The following is a 17,330-nucleotide window of genomic DNA, read 5'->3' on the forward strand; positions in this document are numbered from 1 at the left end:
CCACTCTTTATTTCATGTTTCTTTGGGCCTCTCTACAGCTGAACATGACATTCCACTTGTTTATTGTGGCCCTTGCTGGAGCAGGAGCAGCAGTCATTGCTATGGTAAGTTCTGGTTTCTCTTGATTGATTATTTATGGTTTGAACTGGATTTCAGTTTGTGATTCAGTTTATTCATAAATATGACCATTTTCCTCTAGTGAATGAAGGCCAGAGGAATCTTTTTTTTAAATGATGACAAAATTATCAGTATCTAGACTAAAATTGAAATGCATACTGACTGAAATAGGATTCTTCATGGAAAGAGATATTTTCAAGAAAACTAATGCAATGAAGTGTAAGTTTTTTAATTAATATTTTTAAGTTAACAAGTATCTACCTTCTTTCCCTTCCACCTCCTCCCCACTCAAATGAAAAAGAAAAAATAAACCAAAAAAAACACCCTTGCAAAAATATGCAGTCAAGAAAAACAAATTTATCACATTGACTTTGTCCAAATACACATATATCTCAATTTGTACTGAATCCATTACCTCTCTATCATGAGGTGGGCAGTATATTGAATCATGTCTGGTCACTATATCAAAGTTCCAAAGTCATTCAAAGTGGCTTGTTTTACAGTGTTGTTGTTATTGTTAAATTGTTCTCTTGGTCTTCTGCACTAGTTAACTCAAGTCTTTCCAAGGTTTCTCTGAAACCATCCTTTGTAAGCCTTTTTTTTAAATTAAAAAAAATCTTACAAAGTCTATAAGTAGCGTTATATAATAGTTGCTTTATGCAATGACTTCTAGTAGAAATAATTCATTTCTGCAAAGCCATGTCACTGCAAAATACTTTGGTGGGTACTGAGACAAAGATAAAAATGGCATAATAATTATTCTTAAAGAGATTATATTCTATTTGTAGACTATAACATGTGAACGGGGAAATAAATACAGGATAATCTTAGAAGAGAGGGAGCATTAAAAATTGGGAGGATTCTGGAAGGCTTCGTGGAAGAAATGGCCTCTAAACTTAGAAGAAGACAAGGCTAGGAACTAGATTGTGGAAGACTAACTGTCAAAATGAAGACTTTGTATGTTATCCTGTTGATAATAAGAAGCCACTTAAGATTTTTAAGTGCAAGAGTGACATGGTCAGATTTTTCTGCACCTTAGAAAGATTACTTGGTCAGGTGTGTGAAAGATGAAATGGGGAAGGGAGAAAATGGAAACAGGGAGATCAATTAGAAAACTGTTGCAAGAGTCCATGCAAGGGAAGATGAGTACCTGAACTGAGGTGGTGGCCATATAGTGGTACCCTCAAAAGAAACAGAATAGGCTAGAGAAGCAGTATATTTCTGTGGCTGTAGGGTCTGGAGAAAGGGAAGATGAGTTCATTTTTTTTGGGGGGAGGGTGAGGCAATTGGGGTTAAGTGACTTGCCCAGAGTCACACAACTAGGGAGTGTTATGTGTCTGAGGCTGGATTTGAACTCATGTCTGCCTGACTCCAGGGCCAGTGCCCTGCACCACCTAGCTGCCCCCATTTTTTCAAAATGTAGCATTTGAGATATGCCTGGGACATCTAAGTCAAGTTATCTTCCAACTGATACTTGGGCAGGACTAGAACTTGAAAGTGAGTTTAGGGCTAGATATAAAAATTGAAGAATCATTGCCAGAAAGATGATAATGGACTCCATGGAAGCAGGTGAGATGGAGAAAAGTGGGCCCTAGGAGAGCCACACTTAGAGGCCGAGTGATGAATGAGAAGCCAACAGATCAACTGTAAATGTGAGTTCAACTAGGTCATAGGACAGCCAGGAAAGAACATGAAGCCAGTGGAGAAGGAAGTACATAGAAGTAGTGGGTGGCCAAACATGTCAAGATTGTAAAGAGATCCAGAAGGATCAAAGTTGAGAAAAGGACATTTGGTGAATAATCATCATGAGAGAGCAATAGTATTCGATTGAAAGGAGTTGAAAAGTGAGTGGGTGTAGAGGTTAAGGTGACAAATTTCAGCGCTGCCGAAGAGTTTGGTGGTGAAAGGGAGGTGACGTGAGATGAGAATTTTGAAAGCTGTTTAAGAATGGGAGGGAGAGGAGAGAAAGAAAGTTTTATATTCAGTACTGTGTCTTTCATTTGCAGGATCAAGATATAATCTAGGGTTCTTGAGTTTTCTAGATCCCTTTCTCCCCAAATAGTTTATAATCATAGTTCCTATTTTCTAATCTAGTCTAATCCAATAAACATTTATTAAGTGCGTACTATATGCCAGGCACTGTGCTAAGCATTGGAGATACAATTCATAAAAAGAAAGACAGTTCTTACCCTCAAGAAGCTTACGATCTAATGAAAGGAAACAATACACAAAAGCAAAGGGAAGGCTGTGGGTTGGGTTGGGAGGCAACTACTGCAAAGTGAGCTGAGTCCAGTTTCTGTCCTCTATAAAGAGAAGTATCGGGAGGAATTTGGTACTCCTCCTTCCAGCTCTCCAATCAGAGGGGAGAGGAGACTGAAGGAGGTTGAGATAAGTGATGCATTTATCCTGGGTGGGGCATCTTACTCCCTGGAGTTGGAACCAAACACAGCAAGAGACGCGAAGTGGCAAAGTTTATTCTATATCAAAGGTGCATCACTCTATTCAGACCTAGATTTTTTTCTACTTCATCAAGCACTTGAAAAGAAAATGAATTTATAGCAACGGGGTGGCTTTCTGCTACTTTAAAAAATACATGTAACAATAACTGCAGAGCCCTCAAGGTCATATGCGTGTACATGTTCTTCTATTCAGTATTTTGTGTAGTGGGAGCATGCGTACAGATTGGAAGGAGAAAGCCTTCTTTTAAAGTGGCTTAAGTAGATTTGTTAAAGAGAAGGCAGAGCAAAAAAATGGGAATGAGAAACAACGTGAATACTTTAAAATAATTTAAGGTATTTAGAAACTGCATCCTAATTAAGTTGGGAAAGCAGAGAATGAAAAGCATGTGGAAGGGGAACACCTTAGTAAGGCTTAAGAACTTGCATCGCATCTGCATCATGCCAGTAAATAAAGGGATATTCCACAATGAAGAACGTAAAAATGCATACAAGGTTTATAATCCACTTATAGTTGCTGCTAAAGCTACAAAATTCTAATACTAAGTCACTTCAAAAAAATCATACAATTTTGTTTGGTCATTTCAGTTGTGTCTGACTCTTCGTGACCTCTTTTTGGGGTTTTCTTGGCAAAAAATCTGGAGTGATTTATCATTTCCTTCTCCAGCTCATTTTATAGATGAGGAAACTAAGGCAAACAGGGCTAAGTGACTTGCCCAGAGTCACACAGCTAGTAAGTGTCTGAAGCCAGATTTGAACTGAGGTCTTCCTGATTCCAGGCCTCACACTCTATCCTCTGGAGGCCAGATTGGAACTCAGGAAGATGAGTTTTCCTGACTCTAGGTGTTCTTAAGAATCTATAAGATAACCCTTCATCAGATCACTGCCACTCAAAGTCTGGCAGTTTCTAGAATAATTTCAATGCAAATGTCACAAGTGTGGATATGAAAAATCAATAAACAAAAATGAAATTAGTGGTTTTCATCTTTTGTCTTGGTTTAGTATCCTATCCTATTAAAAAGTTGTATTATTTAAATATTAGCTAGCTCACCTTTTCAATAGCATAAGATAATTTTTACTCTTTCCCTTTTCCAGAATAAAAATTGCCATCTCCACTTTATGGAAAGTAGTGTAGATATTTTTATTTAAAATCACTTTTCTCCTTCCCATTAATCCTTCAGAGTGGTTAAAACCAACAAGCAAACACCAAACTCTGTTAAAAAAAATTATTCATTAGTTCTAACCACATTTCCCAATGGCAGTACATCTGGTAGCAATGAGCATCCTCATGTCATCTGTTGAAAAGCACTACTGGTTTTAGGATCATATTTTCCATTTCAGAGTTGCCAGTGCCTTTCAGACCCTGTGTCTTTGAAGCTATACTAATTTACATATCAGCCAGTGGGATTTAGGGTAACAACAAGTAGGCATCAATTGCATTGTTCATACTAGAAACTTGGGTTGGTTTTCAGCTCCACATGGTACTCCTACAGAAATCTGCTTTTCAAAGATAAGGAAAATGATGTTGTGATTTGTCTTAAGTCACACACGGGCAGTAAATTTCAGAGGTAGAATTAATGAGAAGAGATATAGCTCCATCATTATGTAGATGAGGAAACTGAGGCCCATAAAGGCTAAGTGAATTGTCTAAATTCACGAAGGCAATGGGCCTGAAAACCAGAATCTGATCAGGTCCTCTGAGTCCAGTATCAGTGCTCTTTACACTGTGTCATGGTTACCTGTCTGGATTGTCTTTTAGCCAATATTTTGGATGTTTTGTTTTTTCCTTTTTTGGTAACACATCACTTTTTTTCTTTGATAGGTTCACTATCTTATGGTTCTGTCTGCCAATTGGGCCTATGTGAAAGATGCCTGCCGAATGCAAAAGTATGAGGACATCAAATCAAAGGAGGAGCAAGAGCTCCATGATATTCACTCTACCCGTTCTAAAGAACGACTCAATGCCTACACATAAGAAAACCACCATCTCCCTCCTTTCTAATGTTTGAATGCTTTCTTGTTTAACTAAAGGCCATCCAAACCATTTCTAAGCAAAACAAAAGTGCTTCTCAAAAATAAGATAGGTGGGGTGACTAGTGAATCATCCGAGTCTTTCTTGTTAAGCACTTCTTTTCCTAATTAGTTAATTTTGTGTGATTGTATTTTCTCCTACAAAGCTCCTATCCAGCCTTTCCTGAATCCTCTCCAACTAATAAGTTCTGTCAGATCAAATATACTAATATTGTCAAATACGAAGATTTGTTTGATTTTTTTAATCATTTTGTATGTGTTATGCATAACACCTTTTGCATTGTTTCCTATGTTTTTGAAAAGAAAAAAATAGCTTTTTTATACTTTTTAGTTTTGATTTCAGTAACTACAGGTATACTTCAAAGGGACCATTGTTGTACATTACGTACAATATTACAGAGATGACACAATGATGACTTTCCTTGAAATCTGAAGCTCTTGCCAGATGGATCAGTCAACATCTTGACTGCAGGCCCTCGGTAATGTTTTCAACAACTAAAGGTGCAATTTCTAAATTTATAACAGTAGGTAAAAAAAAAAAGTGCTTCTTATCTTTGTTAACATTGTATTATTCTTGATGTATTTAAAGGGTATTTCTCTCAAAGTTTTATTGGTGATTTTTCTTATTTCTGTTGTGAGCATGTAGACAGTGATGCTAATGCATGGCTACTTGCCTTTTTCAAGGATGTGACACCATGATTACCTTTTAAAGATAGAGTATATAGACAATTGTTAATGGAAATAGCTTGCTGCCAAATTAAATAATTTTTGTGATCTGACTGATGGCTAGGCTGAATGAAGTGTGATTAATGTGTTAATGTTAGGATTTACTACATTACTACATAACTACAATTATAAAAGTAATATATCAGAAATATACAGCACTTTTACCCCTCAGAAGTATTTTTACCTGCTTTAAAAATTTTAATGGATTGCACCTCTGCGAACGTTACTTAAAACTGTATACAAAATATTGTAAAGGCTTCCATAAATGTAACAGCTTTGCTTGCAGTTTTCTGACATCTATCAATTTACCTGTAGTATGTTTAAAGTGAGGTCAGAAGCCACTATGGAACTTATTATTTGGAAACATACTAGAATTGGAGTTTTAGTTTAAGTAAGTCAATTTCAACTGAAAGGTCAATCATATTCATTTCAAAGAAGTACCTGTAATCAAGATTGGAAAAAAGAAAAATAAGCACTCAGTATTACTGGACCAAATTTGGTGTTCATTTTCACTTTTATTTTGCCTATTTCTAATGCTACAAGAATGCTGTAAAGTGTCTTTTAAATTGATGTAGCCTGACAAGACATTTTTGTCAGTGTCAAAAAATCCTAGATAGTTTTGTGCACTTCTTGAACCATTGTGAAATTCTCTCTCAGTATAAGTGCATTTCTAATAAAGGTTCATGACTAAACATCTTTGTACAATAACTAATCATGCATCACCAGTGAATTTTAAAATCTCGTAGTAGATGGGGGTGGGGGGTATTACTCTAGTTATCTGTGGCATGGTCCTGCATTTCGTAGTATTAGATGATTGATTTGGGGTTGGTTTTGGATTTGGGTTTGGGGTGTTTTTTTTTTTTTACATTTAGGCTGTCTTACCGGATCAACCATTTTCTGATATGTGCAGTATTACAGTTCTTCAACAACAAAAAGAAGTATTATGAACCTCCTTCTGATTCTCTGTTGTAGTGTTTCAGTTCTGTGTCTTAAACAGTTTGTGATAATTTTTAAAACTGTCTTTTAAACTCATGTAATGATGTTGATGCTTTTGGCTTTTCTCTGGTATTAGTTTGTATTTTCACAAAGAATGCTTTGTAGCAGGCATTACAATTAATCTGTTTTGTACATAAATGTGCCAACAGCTTGATGGTGGCGTTTTTGAAATGTAGAACAAAGTGCTTGCAAAATGTAATAAACACACTTGTGTACTTTGTGTATTTATTTGTTAGTCTTTGCTGGTTTTTTTTTTTGTTTTTGCTCTTTTCCAAGTGTGTGATTTTTTTAATAAAAGAAATGAACCCAATTTCCACTTGGCCCTTACCCCCGCAGGATCGACCTGATACTCTGAAACTCACTGCTAAGTCTGTAAATGGATCTATAGCACAAAAAAGGCCAAGAAATAGAAGGGATCATGTAATGTGTTAGGTCATTTGGATCAGAAAAACAAAATTATTCTATTTGCTACATTTTCCTCTTGTTTAATTTTTCCTGCTTTTATTTAGCACCATACAATTTAATTCAGAAGGAATTATTTCTTCTTATCAAATCCTGTTCACCTTTTTCTGGGAAGGCATAACAAATTTGCTGGAACTTTCAAAATTATTTAGCCAGTCTCTTGGAAAACCCTATTTTCATAAGCAATAAGGATTCAGATTATTCCTCAGTTTCCTTTATGTGACTCAGTAGTGTACTGAGAGTTTCACATGACTGAAGGCAGAAATAATAAAATCATAAAATGTACTGTCATAAAGAACCTTGGAACTTTTAGTTCAACTCACTCTTCATAGATGAAGAAAATGCAAACAAGTGACTTGACACATATAACAGAACTACTACGTAGCCAAGATGGAATCAGAACCCAGGGCTTCTATCTCCAATTCCAATGTGTTCCCACTCCATCCCCATTAACTCCCTATGCCAAGAAGAGAAATATGGAAGAGAAATATAACTATGTGTATGTATCTTCATAGAGATATACATGTCTCTATCAATGTATCTTAACTATGCAAAAAAAAGTCAACAATATTCAACAACAACTATTCAACAGGGATGAATTTTTAAAATTTTTTTATTATGATTTTTTTTTCACAATTCTCTCACTATTAAATTTTAACGTAATTACTATTTAGGACGAAGATGATCAGGAAAATCAAGAGCAGGTATTTTAGGCAAGTTATTTTAGAAGACCATAGTAACTACTGCATCAGCTAGTGAGTTTGAGACAAATGATGGACAGCCTGCATAGTACAGTGACTTATCCAGGACATTTAAAGGATAAAAGGAAGGGTCCAAAAACAAGAGATATATCAGTGAGGAAAGATTAATGGGACAACCACAGATAAAAATCACAGAATGAGAAGGCATGGAAAAATGGCAGTTAGCCTTACAGGAGCACCCATACTCATCATGAATCCATCAAAGTATACAAGTAGCTTTAATCACTTTAGAGGGCTTTTATGAATTCTGAAAAAATATCAATCAGCTCGTCAAAACAAAATAAAACATTTTCTCTAAATCAATCAAATACTTTTTGTAAGTTTAAGCCTAAGGTTATAATTGACTCTATTACTCCAATATTATATCCTCATGTTCATATGACAACATCTGATTCTCTGGATATCTATTCTCCACTATCTGATTATAGTAAAAGTAGCTCTAGTGTTTGTTTCTTTAGCAGTTATCACAGGACATTTTATGGACAAGGTCCTAGGACAGAGAAAAGGGGAATGTGACTGTTGCCCAAATATATTGATTGAATTCCCAGACATTTTTAAAGGATGTATCTTGGTGAGTCCTCTTGTACAGTTAGAATGTGCATATTTTTCCCTAGATGAAATGTGTAAATGGAGAGATTTTTATTCAGCCTCAGCAATCTCATAAGCTTATATCCTTTTTGACCAATGTCAAGCCACATATTTTAAAACTAGATGGATATAATTAGTTCAAAATAACAATAATGTTGCTTATCTTGATTTCTTTGAAATATGCTTATAGGGCAATTTATATGAAATCTAGTTAATAGTCTATCAATGTTTCTAGATAATTGTAAACTGCAGTAGGAAGTGAATTTGTCTGAGGTGCTATTGGCCCAGATGTAAACATGCTTATCAGTGGTTTTTTATAAACTCCATGTAGATTGTTTTCTTTCTTTTTCTGCTAATAGAAGTTGCTTACTTAGCTTTTTGAGGTCTGTCCTGCTTGTTTCTATTTTTAAAAAAATACATTATGCTTACAAACTGAATTGAACAGATGCTGCCTATGAATAATAATCTATTTCTTCTGTTTGCATTTTGGCTTCCAAAGTCTAAATAGGAAGGAACCAATGGAAGGAAAAGAAATAGAAAAATATGGTCTATTAGAACAAAAATGAGAAGTACAAGTAAGCAGTATGAATCAAATGAATTCTGGTATACAGAAAAGTGAGAAAAGGAATAGTATTATTGAAGTAATATTTTAAAAGTTATGTTTACTGAAATTAAATACTATTGAATATTATTGAAATATTGAATTATTATTGAAAGTAATATTCTTGAATGCCAGTTCAAAATGTCCACTTGTTTCAACAACAAAAACAATTAAATGACATGGTATGATATATGCCATGGAATAATATATAATACATACTCACAGAAATGTATACCGAAGAGAAGCTATGGGCTATTAGGTGAAACTAATTAAAAAATAATTGTAAATGTTTGATATTTCTTAATATCACTGTGCTTTCCAGTAATTCCCAGCAATATCCCCTCTCCCCTATTGTACCCTCCTTTGTAACAAAAAAATAGTTAAGCAAAACAAGTAAATGCCTTAGGCATATCTGACAACATGCACAGATCAACCCCTCTATGCCAAAAGGTGGAAATCATGCTGAATTAAACTATTACTAATAAGATAGAAGAAAATAAAAGAGTTTAGAATGCTATTTCCCCAATACTATTATGTATGTTCAGTCATTAGCTGTAAGTTTCCAGGTCATCATTAAATATGGTGAAGTTTTTAACTTTCTTTCCACCATTGAACAGGCATTGTTTAAAAATGCTTACACAAAAAACAAAACAAAGCAAAAAAACATCACCAAAGGATATGAAAGATGTGGCACAAAAGGCACGTGGCATTCTGTGTCAGTATCTCACAACACATTACTGGGTATTTCATCAAAATGTGATTTCTTTAATCTTGCTTGTCCCTTAGCAGCACCACCACCACACTCCTCTGCCTGAAACTAATATTTTGATCCATAGACCCTTTAGGAGGGAGGGGGTTGGATATTTTGTCAGATTTTTGTCAGTACCGTTGGTCTTTTGTGTTTTTATAAGAAAGTAATGGGCCAGTTATATCTACTATCTTATTTTCATGAGGTTTTGGGATGATGGGATAAATAATACTGTATGGATCTATTTCTCTTTTGAAATTTTATACAGTATAAGGGTAATCTTTTTATGATCACAAGGAAAGCCTTGAATAGGAAAAGAAGCAAGGAGGAAAGGATTGGTAATTGAAGGTATGTAAATGTTATGCCACCCTGCCTGAAATTGATAATGGGGAGGTGAGGCATCTTACCTGTTGGTTATTATGATATATATTTGGAAGCACTGTAATTCTAATACCTAAAATTCTAATACCTACTTATTCCTTCTCCCATAGCACCTGATGTCTATGGAAGATCAGGGGCATTTTTCTAATTTACTGTACACTACAGATGGTTCTAGTTTGTTGTTTTAAAACATGATTATTGAATGTAAATCCTTTCCAGTCTTCTGTTCACAAATATGAAGGGTCTAATTCTTATAAAGAATAATAAGGGATGCTATCATGTAATGAGACACTTATTTACAATATGTAGATTCTTTTAAAATAATCTTTCAGATTTCCAAAATGCCTAACTCAGACTTGGAGAATTTTCTCATATAAGAAGCCTCTGATTATACATGGCAATGCTTTTAGTTCTCTTTTTTTACCGATCTGGATTTCTGATTTGATTGTTATGGAAACTTCTCATTCAGACAGGCATGTTATCTCTAACTTATAGTCTTAGAGTTTTGACTGGGACATTGAAAGGTAAGCTTAAAATTGGAATTCGATAAAGTAGGGAAGGGCAGGGTAACAAAATCAAGAAATTAAAAATATGTAGCCAAATATCACAAAATTGAAATATATATTTGATTTAAATCCAAACTCATGAATATTAATTGTATTAATAGCAGCTTTTAGGTATATGAAGCTTCATAAATATTTCATTTGTTCTGCACAATCAATCAACACATATTTATCTGGGCACACAAAAAATGAAACTCCATTCTCAAGAAGCTTGTATTCTAATGGAAAGACAAGTATAAATACATGTATAAATGAAATACCCATAAGGATAATAAATACAAAATAGAGAGAAGAGGGCACTAACAATCGTTAGGATCAGGGAAGTCTTCATCTTGAAGGTGATACTTAAGCCACGTCTTAGAAAAGAGTCAAGGGGCGGCTAGGTGTCTCAGTGAATATGACATAGGCCATAAAGTCAGGAGGACATGAGTTCAAATCCGGCCTCAGACCAAACACTTGACACTTACTAGCTGTGTGACCCTGGGCAAGTCACTTAACCCCAATTGCCTAAAAAGGAAAAAGAAAAAAAAAAGAAAATCAAAGAAGAAAGTCAAGAGGGAGGGCCTTCCAGGTGTGAAGGACAACCAATGCAAAGGCAAAGAAATGAGAAGGCTTGTTTTGTTCACAGAGCTATGTATAATGAGCTAGAAAGTTAAGTTGGCAATGAGTAGTGAAAAGCTTTAAAAGCTAAACAGAGAAGCCAATATTGGATCCCCAAGGAAACAGGAAGCCACTGGGGTGACATAGTCAGACCGTACTTAAGAACAATCACTTTAGCAGCTGTATGGATAGAATGGAGTGGCTACAGTCTTGAGGCATGAAGAACAATTAGGCGGCTATTGCAATAATCTTGGCAAGAGTAGATGAAGGCTTGAATTAAAGTGGTGTCTCTGTGAAAAGAGATTGGATGTGATAGGTGTTGTAGTCATAGACACAACAAGATATGGCAACTATGTTGAGGGAGATGAGGAGTCCAGGATGATGCTGAGGTTATGAATCTTAAGACACTGAAGATATGGTGGTGCTATCAACAAAAAGTTTGGAAGAGAACTAGGTTTGGGAACAAAGATAAAAAGTTCTCTTTTAGACAAGGTTTGAACTGTCCCCAGGCCATCAAATTTGGAAGTTTGATAGGTAGTTGGTGATATGGGATGGCACATGAGGAAAGAGGCTGGGCCTGGATATATTGGGTGTCACAAAAGTCTACAAAAGTTTAAAACTGAACCAAGACTTTGGGGATAATCCATATAGATCAGTGAGTCATCTGCACAGAAATAATTAAACCCATGGCATCTGATGAGAACACCAAGGGAAATAGAGGAGAGTGAGAAGAGAAAAGGGCACAGTTAGGAATACCTCCAGTAACATGGATGAGAAGTCAGTAAAGGAAACTCAAAAACGTCAGGCAGGAGGAGAACGAGGAGAGAGCAGTGTCACAAAAACCCACAGAGTGTTCAGAAGAAGATAGTAGTCAACTATCAAAATGTAGCACAGAGGTTAAGATGGATTAAAACTAAGAAAAAAAGCTGTAATGCTTGACTTTTAAGGTAACACTGGTGGACTTTTAGGTCATGTGAGCAACAAGATGAAGAACTGAAACATTTTCTCTGATTCTCACCACTTCTCAAAGTTCTCCCCCGAAACTCTCCCCCCCCCCAAAAAAAATTATAGGCCAAAGATAAAACAACTTTAACTGTTCTCTAAGGTCTAGGACACACCTGGAATCCAAAAGAAGGCAAAAAACCCTCTAACAACTCATAATCTCACTGACCCTGAGGTCCCTGAGCACCCTTCACCTACATTCCACGCTACCAGGGCAAGACTGCACTAGCAGATCCAAGAACAGGACATAGGCTCACAATAAAACCCATTCCCACACTTCAGTTCACCTCCCTCTTTCCAGTACTGTGGAGACCCTAGCCCCAGGCTGCAGAAGTCTGTCTGGCAGCCTTTTAAGAGCAAAAGGTTGCTGGGGCTGCAACTCCATAGCACTGAAAGTTCAGGTGCCAGGAAAGACAACTTCATGACACCAACACAGAGGGGACAGGACACTGGCAGGGGGAGGTGAGAAGGGGGTAACAACACTCTGGGAAGCCTGATGGAAAGAGCACAGAATCCAGCTGAGGCCAGTTCTGACCACCCAAACTGACTTGAGAAGGAAAAATTTGGGAACAATTCTCTGACTTGAGTCAGAGAATTAGCCTTGTGAAGTGTGAACTGTCCCATAATGGAGAGGAAACTGTGATGCTTTGTGACCCAGCCCCAAGGAAAACATTATAAGAGAGGACAGAGTCAGAAAGTGAACAGGGGAAAATCAGGGGGGAAAAAGAATGAAATTACGAAAGATCCCAGGAAAGAGAAAACTCAAAGACCTTGAACATCAGCAGAGAAAACATTAACAGGAGATATGACCTCTAGATCCAGTAAATTAATTCAGTTATCTATGAATACTACAAAACAAAACAAAATCATCCAACACTGGATGAGACAGAGAAGCCTGTGATACTTGAGAACACAGAACCACAGTAAGCAGTTCCAGATTGATATGAAGTAGAAAATGTAACAATCCATTTAAAAAAAAAAAAAACAGGTTTTTTAAGTGATTAGGGGAAAGATCTTCAAATACAAAAAAAAAAGGAAATTTGAAAAATGCAATACTATTCTGCACCCACCAGAAAACATAGGAGAGAATGAAATAATGTGTTCTGGAGAGCAATGGAGTTTAGGATGTAGCCCAGGGTGACTTACAAATCTGCACTTAAGCATATATGAAAAGAAAAGACAGATATTCAATAATAAGGAGGCATTTGAAACATTTTTAGAAAGAAAACCAGAACTGAAGAGATCATTTGCTTTTCAAACACTCCAAACAATAAAAATGCAAGTGTAATGAATAAAAGCCGCAGGCAAGTCCAACAACAGCAACAACGACAGTGACAGTTGAAAGTAAGAAACTTCTTTCTGACATACAAGAGGAAACAGGTTAAGATGGAAGTCTAGTGGAGGTAACAGTCAAAAGGTATGTGGGGGGCATTATGAACAGAACCTGGAGACACCCGTCTACAGGCGCATCAGTGTTTTTTTTTGGTTGTTGTTGTTTGTTTGTTGTTTTGTGGGTCTACATTACACTAGAGAATACACGAAAAAGTGAGGAGAACAGAAGGAAGAAAGAGAGGAATGTGTGACGATGTGCCCAGGTCAGATTGAGGGCTAGCAGTGAAATCATGTTGTCTCACAAAGAGAAGAGCCTGCAGGGGATTGGATGAGGAGGAGAAACGAGGATTGAAAAGGAAGTAGAGAAACAAGAAGGACTCTTTTTGGTAATGGGATAGAGTTCCAGGGAAGAATGATCCTATGGGTAAAGAGAGATGGTCTGTGAAGGGGGATGGGGGCTTTGAACTGAGTGTGGCCTGTGGAATTTGGTCCTTGGAGTCTACTCATCCAACATCAGGAGAAAAAGAGTTGGAACCTGGCACCTGGAGGAGAGGAAGAGATGGAACAAGGTAGAAAATTTTGAGGCAAATGTAACCAGTAGGGATACTACCATGGAGCAGTGTCCTCTCTGACCCCTGCAATAATTAACATTGTTCTAGGAGTGAGACACAATGGAAAAAGGGAATCCCTGGGGCTACACCTCTAAGGCAGTGTCAGAAAGTACCTAGAGGGAAAAGGCTATTTATTTGGAAATATTTTATTTATTTATTTTCGCATATGATTACATCAGGAATACAGAGAAAAAAGGAAAACCAGATAATTATGTGGGTCATGAATCAGAGATCGACAGTGCAGAGCAAACAGAAAGAGAGGATATGTAATGAAGAGAATGAGAAAAATCCTTTTTGGAAAGGGGCACAAGAATGAAATTTTTAAAATTAATGAATAGGATTAGTTGAAGGGGAGAAGTAAAAGGTGGAATGTGACTGAGAAGGGGGAAAAGAGGAGGGGAAAGAATTATACAACTAGATAAAATCAGGAGAGAAAAAGGAGCTAATAAGCCATCTCTCTAAGGGAAAGGGGTAACAGATGAAAAGAAGAAATCAGGAGTGAGGCCAAAAAAAAGCCTGTGGAAACAGTAGCCACCTTTAAAAAAAGATTAAAATAAAGTAAATGAAGAAACACAGTACTGTGTTACAGTAGAAAAATTATAACATGAAAAAACTCCAATATTAGAGACAGAAAGAGGAAAATGTAAACCTAACTCTCATAAATTTAAATGTGAATGGATTGAACAATACAATAAAAAAAAGTAACAGACTGGATAAGAAAACAAAACACCACAATTCATTGCTTACAAGAAATACATTTAAAAAACAAAGACATACACAAAATAAAACTGGCATGGAGGAGAAGAAAAAAACAAAACTCCTATGTGTCAAATGAATGCAAAAAATCAGTACTTGCAATCTTGCCATGTGACTATGCAAAAACAAACATTCAAAAAATAAAAAAGGATAAACAAAGAAATTATATTATGCTGAAAGGAATCACAAAAATTAACCAATATCAGTAATAAATTTATATGTTCTAAATACCTTGGCATCCAAATTCATAAAGGAAACATCTAAGCTTCAAAAAGACATAGACAGTAATAGAATAGTGACAGGAGATTTCAATATTTCTCTATCAGTTTTGGATAAGTCTAACAAAAAGACAAACAAAAGGGAAAATGTGGAAATGAACAAATTTCTGGAGAAATTAGAGTTAAAAGACTTATGGCATCTTCTAAATTGGAAAGCAAAAAAAATATGTTTTTCTGTACCCCATAGAACTTTTACAAAAACTGACCATGCACACAGAAATGTAGCAAACAAATGTAAATATCCTTCACAGACTATAATGCAATAAATATAAGCATCGGTTCAGGGACCACAAACAAAAAATACAGACCCAAATGGAGACTTAAAAATGAAATCCTAAATAATGTGTGGATCAAAGAACAAATCATAGAAACAACCGATTACTATATAAAAGAAAATGCTAATGATGAAATAACATACAAATTTCTGGGATGATTCCTCAAGGGAAAAAACATTCCCTCACAAACATACATTTAACAAAATAGGGAAAAAAAGGAAAATTGATGAACTGAATACGTATTAAATGAGCCAAAAATAAACATAAAAGAGGAGATAGAAGACCACATCTTAGAAAAGGAAATGGATCTGGCTATAAAGGAGCTACTAAACAAAAAACCCCTATGGTCCTGATGGATTCAGAGAATTCTATCAAACTTTTCTAGAACAGTTACCACTCATACTCATAAATTATTTTCAAAAACTGAAAAAGAAAGGACCCTACCAGAATCCTTTATGAAACACTATAGTCTAGTCCTAAAACCTAAACCAGGGAAAGATAAACCAGGGAAAGAAAACTACAGGCTGATACCATTAATGAACATTGACTCAAAAGTTTTAAACAAAATCCTGTCAAATGGACTACAGTAATTTATCCAAGAAATCATTCATTATGACCAAGTGGGATTTATACCAGGGATGCAAGGTTGGTTCAACATTAGGAAAACAATCAACATAATTAATCATATTAAAAATCAGAACATTCAGAACTACATGATCGTCTCAATTGATGCAGAAAAAGTCTTTGACCAAATGTAATACTCCTTTATGCTAAAAACCCTTCCAAGTATAGGCATAGAGAGACCTTTTTTTAATATCATTTTAAAAAGCATTTATCTAAAAGCAAAGGAAAATATCAAATGCAATGGAGATACACTACAATCTTTTCCAATAAGAACTGGAGTAAAGCAAGGATGCTCAATCTCCTCACTATTATTTGAAATAGTTCTAGAAATGTTAGCAACAGTAGTAAGACAAGAGAATGAAATTAAATGCATAAAGATCGATAAAGTAGAGATAAAAACTATTCCTATTTGCTGATCTAATGGTTTACTTGGAAAATACAATGTAATTAGCTAAGATAGAAATTGAAACAGTTAATAGTCAATAGGCTACAAATAAATCCTCAAAAATCAAATATGTTTCTATCTAATAACAACAAATCACAAGAAGCTATTATAGGAAGGGAAATTCCATTCCAAATAACTACAAAAGACATAAAATGTCTGGGGATTGGACTACCAAAGCACATAAGACTTTTACAGACTCAGTTACAGAGTGCTCCTTAATGAAAAAATGTGCAACTTAACTAGCTGGAGGAATATTCAGCGATCAAGGCTAGACCAAGCCAATGCAATAAAAATGATAATACTACAAAAAGTAATGTGCATTTTTAATGCTATGCTAATCACATTACCAAAGGGATACTTTATGAAATTTGTTAAAATGATAACAAAATTTGGAAAAACAGAAAATCTAGAATAAGAAGGAAAATGATGAAAAGAAGTGAGAATGAAAGGGAAAGAACACTTACAGACCTCAAATTCAAATTGTAAACCAGCAGTCATTAAAACTATCTGGTATTGGTTAAAGAATAAAGATAGATCAATGGAACAGACTAGACAAGAGAGAGTCAGAACAGTAAAACTCAACAATCCAGTCTATGATAAAGTGGAAAACAAACTACCAAGGGAAAAAAAAAAACTATTTGATAAAAACTGCTAGGAAAACTAGAAAGCCATCTGGCAGAAAATAGGCTTAGACCAACACCTTACACCATATTCCACATTACATTCTAAATGGATTTATTACCTTAATACTAAAGATCATACAACAAAAAAATCAAAAGAGAAGCAGATGATATGCCTTTTACAAATATAGAGAAGAAATGTATTCTTAACCAAATGAAGGAGAGGTAATTACAAAAGAGAAAATAGATAATTTTGTTTACTTAAAATTGAAAAGCTTCTGGACAGACAAAATGAATAAAAAAATGGAAAATGGGGGGCAGCTAGATGGCACAGTGGATAGAGCACTGGCCCTGGAG

General features: G+C 35.5%; 1 protein-coding gene across 1 annotated transcript in view; it reads left to right on the plus strand.

Annotated features, from left to right (window-relative positions):
• The window catches only part of GPM6A (glycoprotein M6A), a 482,844-nt gene extending 476,313 nt beyond the window's left edge, over positions 1-6,531 (plus strand). Inside the window, exons 6-7 of the mRNA XM_027837472.1 lie at positions 39-104; positions 4,396-6,531. Of these exons, the coding sequence (XP_027693273.1) occupies positions 39-104; positions 4,396-4,548 (219 nt within the window). The 3' untranslated portion in view covers positions 4,549-6,531. The remainder of the gene's footprint in view (positions 1-38; positions 105-4,395) is intronic.
• Positions 6,532-17,330: the final 10,799 nt, after the last annotated feature.

This window comes from Vombatus ursinus, unplaced genomic scaffold, assembly GCF_900497805.2.
Source record: "Vombatus ursinus unplaced genomic scaffold, bare-nosed wombat genome assembly UNPS02014821.1, whole genome shotgun sequence".
NCBI lineage: Eukaryota > Metazoa > Chordata > Mammalia > Diprotodontia > Vombatidae > Vombatus > Vombatus ursinus.